The sequence below is a fragment of the Diospyros lotus genome, chromosome 13 (assembly GCF_014633365.1).
Source record: "Diospyros lotus cultivar Yz01 chromosome 13, ASM1463336v1, whole genome shotgun sequence".
Taxonomy (NCBI): domain Eukaryota; kingdom Viridiplantae; phylum Streptophyta; class Magnoliopsida; order Ericales; family Ebenaceae; genus Diospyros; species Diospyros lotus.
Genome location: NC_068350.1, coordinates 11,398,488 through 11,411,960, shown reverse-complemented (window position 1 = coordinate 11,411,960; position 13,473 = coordinate 11,398,488). Strand labels below are relative to the sequence as shown.

General features: G+C 39.5%; 1 protein-coding gene across 1 annotated transcript; it reads left to right on the top strand.

Annotated features, from left to right (window-relative positions):
- Positions 1-858: 858 nt before the first annotated feature.
- On the top strand, positions 859-3,549 carry LOC127789014 (laccase-7-like). The gene is made up of 5 exons (XM_052317745.1): positions 859-978; positions 1,123-1,274; positions 1,589-1,965; positions 2,071-3,021; positions 3,154-3,549. The coding sequence occupies exons 1-5, from the start codon at positions 883-885 to the stop codon at positions 3,282-3,284; spliced, it is 1,707 nt and encodes a 568-aa protein (XP_052173705.1). The 5' UTR covers positions 859-882; the 3' UTR covers positions 3,285-3,549.
- The last annotated feature ends 9,924 nt before the right edge of the window (positions 3,550-13,473 follow it).

Below are 13,473 nucleotides of genomic sequence, written 5' to 3'. Positions count from 1 at the left end.
GTCGATATAACTGTGTCATTAAATATTAAAGTGGACAATGACTTAAGAAGATTAATGTCTGAGGTTAACAATGGGTTCAAAAAAGTATAATTTATGTATATATAATGAGAATTACGACAATATAATTAAAATTAAAAATGAAACATAAAATTTGATATATTATTAAAAAATTAAAATTTGGTTATAAAATTAAAACAAAACAAAAAATTCATTTTTTTCTTCCAGATAATTTACCCTTTACCTTTCAATGTAATATAATATTCGTTTTATTCTCAGAAGTTGGCAGATTGTACGTCTCAGGGGACCATCCATCACAATAGATCTTAATGACTTAACATTAGTAAAACTGCTAAACTAATAATCCATTGGCTAATGTTTTTTTCTTTCTTTTTTACTCTGATCACTCTCCGTTTCGACGCCATTAGGGTTTTTTTCTTTCTTTTTTTTTTTTTTTGTTGAAAGAAAAAAACAAAGAAAGTTAAAAGTTGTCTAATTCTCCAGCATCGATTCTTCAAGAAGTGTACTCCATGGTTACTTGTATAGATCATCTTCTTCCTAACGTGGTCCACGCTCCATCACCTCGACGGAACATAAGAAAATATAGTGATATATATATATATATATATAGCTTGATTGGAACTATTATTTCATCAATGGCCGACTCCAGCTGTACAGATATGACATCGAAGTATATCATCCAGACCCAGATGATCATCTATATTTATCATCAAAACACCAATGTCTTTGGATTTATTCTCGTAAAAATGGTGGCAAAACCCATCTCCAACCACTATATATACCTGAACTTTGTGGAGAATTAAATGCAAAAGCAAACACATAGAAGAAAGAAAGCTTCTTCTTCTGTTTTTTTCTTTCCTTTACATGGCTCGCTCTGTGTTCTTGCTGGCCTCCATTTTAGCTCTTCTTCTAGCTTCTTCATCGGGTGTCTCTGCCGCAGTCGTCGAGCATTACCTTCATGTATGTATCATCCTTTAATAAGATTTAATGAAAGTTTCTGTATATATATATATACATATATAATATTATTGGTTTCTGAAACACGTTGTTGAATTTGATTGTTTTGTGTGCGTACGTGCCTGTTGTGTGTGTGTGTGATTTCAGATAGAAAACACAGTCGTGGAGCGTCTATGCCACAAGCAGGTGATTACTGTCGGAAATGGAAGCATCCCCGGGCCCGAGATGGCAGTTCGTGAGGGCGACACATTAGTCGTTCATGTCGTTAATAAGTCTCCCTACGACATTACCATTCACTGGTACACCATTTGTTAGAATGCACATTTTAAATGCCTTTGCAATTTTTACAAATTTAAACAACTGATCACCCACTTTAAAATGATTCCCGTTAATGATATATGGAGTCCCAATTCAAAACACACCATTTTCATTTCTATAAAAAGAAATTAAGGGCCTACTTATAGATGACTGTCTAATGGGATATTGAGTCTTATGTCGCTCTTTAACACTAGATTATGGGAAGACTTTATCTCTTAACATGTTAGGTTTACTAGATGAATTAATCCATATTTCTACCTGATTTGAAATGATTAATTGATCTCCATGTCTACAGGCACGGAGTTTTTCAATTATTCAGTGCTTGGGCAGATGGAACTGAATACACAACCCAATGTCCAATACGACCTGGAAACACTTACACACACAAATTCAAAGTCACCAAGCAAGAAGGAACCCTTTTCTGGCATGCTCACGTTAAGTGGCTTCGAGCAACCGTGTATGGCGCCATAATCATTCGGCCAAGATTCGGCCTTCCATACCCATTTTTCCCAAAACCATACGCAGAATACCCAATTGTTCTAGGAGAGTGGTGGAACGCCAATATCCTGGACGTGGAGGATGAAAGCCTCGCCACCGGCGGCGCAAGCAACATTTCCGATGCTTACACCATCAATGGCCAGCCCGGCGATCTCTACCCATGCTCTTCTGCTGGTAAGTAATTAATTAATTCATCAAAATTTATCTTTGTTCTCTTGAAGTTCTGAATTAGTATGTATGATCTGACTAATTATTAATTAATTATTTCTGTCTTTATAGGGACATATAAATTGAAAGTGGTTCGAGGCAAAACGTACCTGCTCCGCATTATCAACGCTGCACTCAATAATCATCTCTTCTTCAAGATCGCCGACCACAAAATGAAAGTGGTCAACATCGACGCCTCGTATACCACCCCAATGGTCACCGATGTCGTCACCATTTCCCCCGGCCAAACGGTGGACGTTCTTGTCACCGCCAACCAGCCGCCGTCATCTTACTACATGGCAGCTCGTCCCTATATTAGTACAGAAGATCTAGCCTTTGACAACACGACCACTACAGCTATCTTCATGTATGAGAATGCCAGCCCATCCGAGCCCAAAATGCCGGTCTTGCCGGACTTCCGCGACACCACGACGGCGCACAAGTTCTATTCTAGCTTGACGAGCCTTGTCGGCGGGCCTCACTGGACGCCCGTGCCCCTTAGAGTCGACGAGTCGATGTTTATATCCACTGGTTTGGGGCTGCTGCCATGCGGCGCCAACGCCACCTGCGCCGGAATCCTCGGCCAGCGGATGGCAGCCACCATGAACAATGTCTCCTTCGTCTTCCCCAGCAAGCTATCCATGTTGGAAGCGTTCTACCACAATGTTAGTGGAGTTTACACGACAGATTTTCCCGACCAGCCGCCGAAGGCGTTCGACTACACGAATCCGAATAACCAGTTGAACACTTCCATTGTAATGACAGCGCAGTCGACTAAAGTGAAAAAGCTGAGATTCAATTCGGTGGTTCAGATGGTGTTGCAGAACACGGTGTTGCTGGGCGTAGACAACCACCCAATTCACTTGCATGGGTTCGACTTGTATGTACTGGCTCAAGGCTTTGGCAACTACGACCCGGCGAAGGATACCAAAAATTTCAATCTTATCAACCCGCAAGTGAGGAACACCATTGGCGTGCCGGTCGGAGGATGGGCCGTGGTCCGGTTTCGAGCAAACAATCCAGGTAAATACAACATGCACTAATCATCATGGTTTTGTCTAGTTAACCCATAATTTTTTTTTATTAAAAAAATTGAATATGTTATGCGATGCATAATGCATGCAATAATTAAATTAACATTGGGAATGAATGCAGGCATATGGCTGATGCATTGTCACTTGGACGTGCATGTGCCATGGGGCCAGTCCATGGCTTTCGAGGTTGAGAATGGGCCGACGCCATTTACCAAGTTGCCTCCGCCTCCAGCAGATCTACCAAAATGTTAAGAGTAATAATTATAATTAATCATGTATGTTTAATCATTAATTAATTAATGTGTCTGGGGTTCAATTTTTGCTACTGCCTGCAGGATTGCTAGCTAGCTAGGTATCCATCCATCTAGACTCTTGTCACCCTCTCAACTTTGTTGTGGTTATTGGTGCTGTTGTTGTTGTTATTTGTACTGTATAATCACTTCCTTCCAGGAGTGAAATTAAAAATATCATATAAGTATCCATGTCTACGTGCAATTAATTAATAAAGAGCTCTACTTTGTTGTATTACGTACTATTACTGTCAAATATACTGTTCTTCATCACATGCACCGTACCAAAATTGATTTCCAGAAAAGTCCTAATATTTGCTTGTGCTATATATTCAAATTACTCAAATTTTGGAAACACATCATACATATGTAGCCGAGCACTCTGGCTAATGTGATATTGATGCTGCACATTCCTATATTATGTGGAATTTAATTAGAAATATTCAGTTACAGAAAATATTTTTTAATTTTAATTCTTTATTAAATGGTTGAAGTTTCAACCCAAAAAAAAATAAAAAAAATAGAAGATTTATTTTTTTTAATTTTTCAATTTTATAAAATAATTTGGAAAATACCAAAAATATATATTTCTTAAAAAATAAATGCTATTATTTTTGAAACATAAAATGTTGTATACTTAAATATAAAATTGGAGTAAAAAATAGAAAATATTTTGCAGAGGGGGCTCTTGCTGTCTCACACTTAATCCGATAATGATCTTGAATTGATTTTGAAATCACTTGTAACATTGAGTGGGTTCTTGGAATGATCCTTCTTGTGCGACTTTCTATACTCGTGTTCTTGATTACGTCATGAAAGATAATTGCAGATTGGGTTTTTGAACTTTACACAGGACGAGAATCGAATTTGCAACTCATCGGATTGACACCGACATATTGCTTATTCGACTGCTCGACCTATGCATTGGGAGCAACATTAAGTGGATTCTTGCTCAAAACAAGTGTTGACAGAAGTGTTAGAATAATTAATGTACCGAAAACTTCTCTAATACATTGTTGATGTAAAATTAATTGGGTGGAGATCCAAACTCTATCTTACCAAAATATACATATATAACAATATACGAGGTTTAATTTTCCCAAAAAAATAAAAAAACAAAAACAAATTAAAGAAATTAAAAGGATTGAATCGAACACATGGCCCCACTCTTGTATAAAAGGTAGAAATTAGCTCATTTGAGATTTCAGTGAAAGCCATCTCAATTCTTTTTTGCCTATCTCTAGATCGTTTTTCCTCTCTCTCTCTCTCTCTCATCTCAATTTTTGGAGTGATCACTGCCCATCTAGTGACCAACAATTTGGTGCTCTATTAAGAGAAAGCTACTAATCTTCACTCGTCTATGGTAGATGGAACTAAATCGAAGGTGGCAGAATCAAGCAAGCGGGCAGATGTAATTCTAGAGAAGGTGAATCATTTAATAAGGTTTGGAGATGAAGGAAGCAATCTTATCTAAGGTGCAAACTTGCCATGGAACGACCTGCTAGTTGTAAATTAATGTAAATTTGGGTGTAAGGAATTAATTCCGGTATTTGAGGTTATTAGTGAATATTTGAAAATTTTAAAAAAAATATTTATTTGGGGGATTGAGCCTTGGCTGGAGAAAAGGAAAAATTTGGGAATTTTTATTCCCAGCAAGCCAGGTGCCAACGACGCCGTTTCCAGGCGTTCGGCCGCGCCCCCATGCGCGGCCACGCGGTTGCCACCCCCCCAGCCACACGTCCAGCCCATTTTGCCATCAAAAAATGATTTTTTTTATACTCCCACTAACCTCTACATTGCTTCTTCCTCTTGGCCTATAAATAGGCCATGATATTGAGTGAAATATAGAGACTTTGGGGGGAAGGTTTTCGAAAAAATTAAGGAAAATTTTGGAGGAATTAAGGGAAATTCTGGCCATGTGAGTTTGGGTTGTGACATAAACAACCCCGGTATGCTGCAAGAATTAAGAAGATGTTTAAGGTAAGTTCTTCTTCCTCTTTGTTCCATTTAAGAGATAAGATATCAGTTTTCTTACTAATATGCAAGTTCCAATCTCTGTCCTTGTTATTGGAAGTTCTATTCCTATTTTGCAAGTTCAGTTCTTCTTTTCTTAAGTTTATGTTTTGAAATTGCAAGTTCCTATTCCTTAATCTTCTAAATTGCAAGTTCCATACTCTTATTCCTGTTATTGGAAGTTTAAGCTTCTATTTTAGCAAGTCATTTTGCAAGTTACTCTCATTTTTTAGTAAATTATTTTATGGTTCTAAGTTATGCCTTTTGAGTCTCAAATAGGGTTGTGTATCAACCTATCTTTCTTTGAGAATGATGTTTTATTGAGGACATGCAAGGGTTTGATGTTGTCTTGCATGAATGTTGTCCTATTGTGCATATTGCTTCGTTAATTGCATGTCAGTTACATATGAAAAGTTATTACAAATATGCATGTTATGATGAAGCATGTGCATGAAAATGGTTTTGAAAAATATGTAAAGGCCTCATGATGCGCGCAGTGGACGAGGCTGCAGGAAATATCCGCAGAAAAAGTTTTGAGCTCAAAGTTGGACTTCGGTCCCAGGTTTATGATATGGACTTTGGTCCGAAGGTTTCGGACTTCGGTCCTATGGTTTTGGACTTTGGTCCCATGATTATAGTTTTAAAAGATTGCATATGAGCATGGATGCATGTTTCATCATATTATCATGTAAAAGTACCTTAAATGACATTCATGACTCGTTTGTCGCTCGATACCCATGACTCCTATGCTCGCTTTTTTCCAATTATACTTGCTGGGCCTTGTGGCTCATATTTGCTTACATCATTCCAGGTAAGGGTAAGGCTAAAGAAAAGGGCGAGCCAAGTGGACCTAGAGCCTTGGGGTAGAAGTATATACAGAGTTATCTCAACCAAAAGGTCCTTGGGGGGCTGTTTTGTGTTATGTATTATTAAGTTATGGTTGTTTATGTTTTAGGTTGTACCCCTGAGGGGATATGATAAGATTATGGACCCTATTGTGGTGTGTAATATTAAGTTACGTTTGTGGGTATATGGACCCTAATGTATATGTTTATGAGTAAGAATGTATGAGTGTGGCTTCCGTTCTTATATCAAGGAGGATGTGTAATGCATTTAGTTTGTTTTGGTATATATGTCATCTTTTTGTGGGTCCCTAGTTAGGGGCGCCTTCATGTTAGATGGCCACTGATAAAAAAATCTCACAGAACTGTAGAATAGGCAGAATACAATTGAAAATAGAGTTATCCAATTGAATGCAAATGCAAATGCATGAGAGCTTCCATTGCCCTTTGCGTGTGCATTCGGTTATAATTGAACCGAACCGCCCGATTTTAACTAACTGAACCGAACCAACCCTAAACAAATAACCGAACTGAACTACTCCACTAACCGAAGTAACCGAAACCAAACTAACCGATTTTAAATTTAAACTAACTGAACAAAAAATCGAACTGAAACCTACCCAAAAATTGACTACCATACTGCTGAACATATACGAAGAATGAATGGAGTTGGACACAGGATAAGATTAAATGAACATGATAAAGAGAAACAGAAACAAAAAAAAATTATAGCTCAAGATTGTACCGATGACCGATGAAGAAGCACAAATCTAGAGATGAAACTAAGCTCAAGGTTGTAGCGAGGAAGAAGAATAACAGTTAGCTGCTCGATCCAGAGATGAATGCCGAGGAACAAATCTGGAGTGAGCATTAGGAACATAGGGTTTCGAGGTGAGGCGGCCTCTCCGACTCTTCGTCTCTGAGGGATAGTGGTGGTGATAGCGACCGTGGATAGCGGTGGGGGGTGGCCAGCAGAAAAGAAGAAGGAGATTTCTCTCCTATAAGGGCAGGGCACGGACTCAAAAGGGTCGAACAACTACCACGAGAGGGTTGTGGACTAGGAGAAGAAGATCTTTTCGCTCTGCTCATCGACCTTGATCTGGAGTTTCATCACGTCGCCTTAGGCTGGGGCGCCGACGAGGCTGGTGCCGACCATCGGATTGTTCTTCTCGAAGGACCCAACGTTGCGGGGGTGGTTGTAGTGGTCCATAACCCTCTCATGGTCGTGGTAGGGGATGGAGAACTTGAGAAGCTACGTCACGACTCACTAGTGAGGCAAGATGGAGTCATGGAGAAGGAGAACAAGACAGGAGAAGGCCATTGGGAAGGGAACCCGCTTGAAGCTGCCAGAAGAACTTGCGTGGGGTGCCCCGTGCGCGCGTGTGTTGGGGGGGGGGTTTACTAAATATACGGTTCGGTTCGGATATTTGGTTATTTCAAATAAAAAACCGAATTGAACATCGGAAACCAAATTTTTTAAAAAAATTAACCGAACCGAAATTTTGAAAAAAAATAACCAAACCGAACTAATCAAACTTGTCGGTTCAGTTCGGTTACTTCGATTTTACTGAAGTTGTGCTCACCCCTACCTTTGCTCGTATCAACCCAAATTCTACCCAATCTATTCTCCCAAACACTAGACCTTAGCCATTGACCCACCCAATTCAATTCACGTAAATCCAAATCCGCTTAGTTCAAACCAGTTTTCAGATCCTAACCCTAATCTGAATGCTTTCTTCACTGAACCAATAACTATGAAACCCCATTAATTCTTGACCCTAACCTACAAAATCTACAAGGCCTACCAAGATCCCTAAGGGTTGAATGCTCAAGGTTTGATGGCTAAGAACCTACTGATTAGTTGTTCAAGATTCGTTCATACTTATAATTTTATGTTATACCTGACGCATTGAAATTAGATCTAGTTTCTTTCCATATGAGTAGTTTAGTTGCTAGTTGGACCTAATAGATGTAGCATTGCAATCTATTGAGCACTTTAACAGAACTTGAGTCATTAGTGCTAACTCAATTTGGCTTGACTAGATATGATGATTGTAATACCCAGGAAATCCTTAAGGGTATAAATGGTATTTGATGAAGGATATAACTGAAAGTTTTGAAAGAAAGAGGCTGTAGGGTATACTATCGCAGTCTTAAGTGATCGAATCAGCCGAATGGAGTACCCCAGACCCTAGATAGTTAGGGAAAATGGAATAATACCGACGAGTGAATCGAGGTATGATTTTAGGTGTCAAAAGAAGTTTGGTCGGGAATAGTTTTCGGTATAGCTGTCGACCGGGCTAAGAAAATCAAATTGACATAGGGAACATCTGGAAAGTCAATGGAGCATGCTGAGGACTAATATTTTACATGTAGAACAACCCTTGAGCCAATCTGGGTTGAAATGAAGGGATTTAAGGTCAAAATGATCAGTCGAGCCTAAGTGTAATTTTTAAAATTTGCCTGAATGAGGTGAAAAGGATAGTTTTTTGGAAATTTCAAGGATAAAATGAAGAGTAAAAAACTTGTGGGCCTCAGTGGTATAGTTGGATTAATCAGGGGTGTTATGGAAAGGGCATAAATGTCAATTGAAGAATCAAAGGGGGTGGAAGTGTAATAAAACAAACTTGGCAGTGTGAACACAAAGGAGAAATCGGTCGCCGCATTGCCATCGCACATGACCGCTGTTTTCGGCGATGGGACGGTCGAGGGAGAGTTGGGGAAGGTGGTATACGACATGGGGTTGCTTGGGGGCCAAGCCATGGCCGATGATTGGTCGAGGGGTGGCCGAATTTTGGCTATAAAAGAGGCAAGGGTTTGGCTGAAATTTAGCAAAAAAATTGGCCGCATTCGAGGGGTGGCCGGATTTTGGCTATAAAAAGGGCAAGGGTTTGGCTGAAATTTAGCAAAAAAATTGGCCGCATTTTGGTGCGATTTTGAGAGATTTGATAAGGGGCTATTAATCTTTGCATCAAGGGGATGAAGTCTGGAGGTTTTGAGAGAGTTTTCATCACATTTGGTGGCCGTTTGAAGCTCGACTGGAAACACGAGGCCAATTGCCTAGGGTTGAATGCAACTGCCCATTTGGGGCGTTTTCGATGTCCTTTCGGTTGGCAAAGGGTACCCCTAGGATCGATTAAGCAAGGGCTTCAAGGGGTATACTCAAATCTGGAATCAGAGCCATTGCCGGCAGCTGGAAATCGGGGAAGAATGTGGCGTGTGAGTTGCACGCGCCACACATCACGGGCAGGGTGTGTGGGACCGGGGCAATTCCGGTATTTTATGTTAGTATTTTTCTTGAATTATTTTAGGAATTATCATGTTGAAAAATTTGGAAAACGGTTTGAGGAGATAATTATTTTGGAATTATCAAGGAGAAAAATAGAGAAAATTATGGAAAAATTGAAGAAAAATAGATTTTAATACTCCTTTAATTAAATATGATATTTAGGGAGTATCGAGGCTTGAGGTTGAGTATAAGTTCTGGTGTTTGTGATTTGGTACGCAAATCGAGGCAGTGCACGAGGATCGAGACATTCCGAATACGTTCATTGTAAGTGTTCTACTTGGAAACTTGGTTTTGACTTGTGAGTAGTTTACCCAAAACTTGATTTACTATGGGTGCTTTTACCCTAAAAACTTGGTGCTTGTTCTATCTAAATGCGTTGTGATTTCATACAAAATGGTTTTGTTGCATGCAAAAGGTAACTGGTGACGGTTGGTTTTACGAGGGAGGTTCGTCTCTAAACATTTTGTAGTTGTGTATTGCATTTTATAAAATGTTATTTATATAATGCATTGAGTTGTGAAATGTGGCATAGTCATGCGTTTTGTGTTGTTCGTATGGAATGTCAGCCTAAAATGTTGTCTGGATAGTGTAACCATAATTCTTCAAAGGTGTGACAGAATAATAGGGGTATCTTGCGCTGGTATGCATGTCGGGATAGCCGCCTTGGTTTCCATGCCAGGTTATTTGGTCAGTGAAGTTGCACTAGGATGACTAGGTGGTCCATATGAGATTTGAGTTGGGACTGAGTAGTGGTTCCTGGATGCTTAGAGTGGGAACGTAATCCCCAACGTAAATGTGGTGAGCCGGGTTCCTGCATTGATTTTACCCTCCTGGGCCAGGAGTTGGTAATGATTGTTCTCGAGATGTTGAGAAGATGCATTGACCTTGCCCTTCTTAAACTAGAATTGCATCATGTCAATGTATCGGTATGGTGGCATGGCTTTTAGAGAGATTGCTCTTTCCCCATGGTAGGGTTAAGTGCTTGGGCTAGGGCTTGCCGGGTTGCGTTGGTTTATTTCATGTCTTGCATTCATTTATGAAAATGTGTTTTTGAACTCTCACTTAGATGATTTATCATCTAATATGGACTTTGTCCCTAGAATATTTAAACGTTCTAGGTGAACGCAGCGGTGCGAAAGGAAGGGGGATTGCCGAGAGGTGACGATGATTAGTGGATAGTTTATAGTATGTCGTTTTCAATTATGCTGTTTATTTTGATGACGTCATGTAAACGTTGGGTTGACTTTATATCATGAATAAAGTGATTTTGGTTATGATCCATTGAGGTTTCAATCTAACTTCCACATTTGAGGTGATTTATCTGTCTTAGTTTATTAATGATTCAAAGTTGATATACTGAGAAGGTGTAACAGAATCTGCGGGGAACGGTTTTTATGTTGAGTTTCCGTTGGAAAAAAAAATTATATCCCCGGAATCTTACATTACCTAACGCCCTGGGAAGGCAGGGTGTTACAATGATCTTAAAAGTGCTTTGTTTAAATTAATCCAAACACACAATGTGTTGAATTATCAGATAAAGTCTGAAAACTTATTGTAACGACCTGATTAATTGAAATTTAATGGTATTTTTTGATGAAAATGAGCAATTATTTTTGATTAATTGAGGAGGGAGAGGTCGCGAGATCGAACCCGTAGCCAAACAAGTTCAAAGCTGGGTTTATGTAAAAAAAAAAAAAAAAAAAATTCGGAGCAGCCCAGCTGGCGCCAGGCCCAGGCGCGCGCGCGCCACGTGTGCCTCATGTAGGCTGTTGCGCAGCCAGGCACGACAAAGAGCGCCACGCAGGGCCCTGCACGGCCTTTCTGTGTGCCCACCTGGCTGCCTCCTGCAGCCACGCGTCCAGCTTATTTTTGGTCCCAAAAAAAAAAAAAAAGAAAAATTTCTCCCATGTGCCCTACCACCTCTCCTACCCCCCCCCCCCCCCTTGGCCTATAGATAGGCCATTGATGCTTGAGTGAAGGGGAGTTTGGGGGAGGGAGAGAAGGTGGATTCTTGTTGGTTTGGGCTTCGATTAAGTCACCAACGACCCCGGTACGTTGCAAAATTGAGGAAAATAATGATGGCAAATTCTCTTCCTAGTTTTTGCAAGTTCTTATTCATATCTTGCAAGTTCAGTTTCTCCCTCTTCTCAAGTTCATGTTTTTAATTTGCAAGTTTTTATTCCTATTAAGGCAAGTTCTTCTTCCTTTTTGTTCCACTTAAGAGGCGAGATCTAAGTCTTTCTATTAATGAGAAAGTTCTTATCCCTATCTTGCATGTTATTTTCCTATTTTACAAGTCATTTCCCTTTTACTAGTAAATAATTCCATGAATTACATTTATACCTATTGAATCTCAGATAGGGTTTTGTATCACCCTATCTTTCCTTGGGAATGATGCTTTATTGTGGACATGCAAGGATTTGATGCTGTCTTGCATGAATGTTGCCCTACTGTACATATTGCTTCGTTAATTGCATGTTAGTTATATATAAGAAGTTATTCTGAATATGCATGTTATGATAATGCATGAAGCATATACATGAAAATGGTTTTTTTTTTTTTTTTAAATATGTAAAGGCCTCATGATGCGTGCAGCGGACGAGTCCGCAGGATATATTTGTAGAGAAAGTGTTGAGCTCAAAGTTGGACTTCGATCCCAAGGTTTCGGACTTCGGTCCTATGTTTATAATTCTAAAAAGTATTACATATGAGCATGGATGCATGTATCATCATTTTATCATGTGAAAGTACCTTAAATGACATTCATGTCTCTTTTGCTTCTTGTTACCCATGATTCTTATGCTCGCTTTCTTCCAGTTATACTGGCTGGACCTTGTGGCTCATGTTTGCTTGTATCATTCCAGGTAAGGGTAAGGCTAAAGTAAAGGGCGAGCCAAGTGAATTAGGATCCATGGGGTAACAGTGTGTACAGAGTTGTCTCAATCAAAGGTCCTTAGGGGTGGTTTGTGGTGTGTAATATTAAGTTATGCTTGTTTATGTTTTAGGTTGTACCCCTGAGGAGATATAGTGGGTTGTGGACCATAGTAAGGTGTGTAATATTAAGTTATGTTATGGGTATGTGGACTTGAATGTATTTGTCTATGAGTAAGAATGTATGAGTGTGGTTTCCGTTATCAATATAAAGGAGGATGTGTAATGTTTCTAATTGGTTTGGCAATTATGTCATCTTGTTGTGGGTCCCTAGTTAGGGGCGCCTACACTTATCCAACAAGGTATATATTAGCAGTACCTACTAATTTTTTGATTGGTAGGTATATATTAGGAGTTCCATTGGTGATATTACTCTGTTAGCCCAGGAGATCCTTCATAGCTACCATCTTCCTTGTGGTCCCCCTCATTGTGCGTTGAAAGTGGATTTAGATAAGGCTCATAATTCAGTGAATTGGGAGTTTCTTTTTTTGATTCTTTAGCTCATGATTTTTTTTTTTCTGTGCTTCTGTTCTTGGATTAAAGTGTGTGTGACTTCCCCTTGGTATTTGGTCTAAATTAATGGGAAGCTTCATGGGTTCTTCTCCGAGGGTGAGGGCTTCGCCAAGAGAACCCCCTGTCGCCCTACTTGTTTGTTCTTGTGATGCAAGTTCTTGATGGCATTGTGAATTTGTTAGAACGGGAGGTGCTATGGCACACACCAAGAGGGGGGGTGAAATGGATATTTTAAAACTCTTGATAGAACTTGAAAACTTTTTGACCCAATCGAGGTTTTAGTGATTTAAAACATAGAACATATGAAATGACAAATGTAAAGCAAGAAGAATAAATGACACAAATGATTTATAGTGGTTCGGCTTAAACCAAGCCTAATCCACTACCTTAGCTCCCACTAAGAATTTTGAACCAATTCACTAAAACCTCCTACTTACACAAATAGGCTCTTTAGCTACACAAGGTAGGAAATACAAGAAGTGTACAATTGGAGAGAATCTAAGAGATGAATCTCTTAGTTACAATGTCTCTCAAAATGATACAAGGCTTGAATGAAATAATAC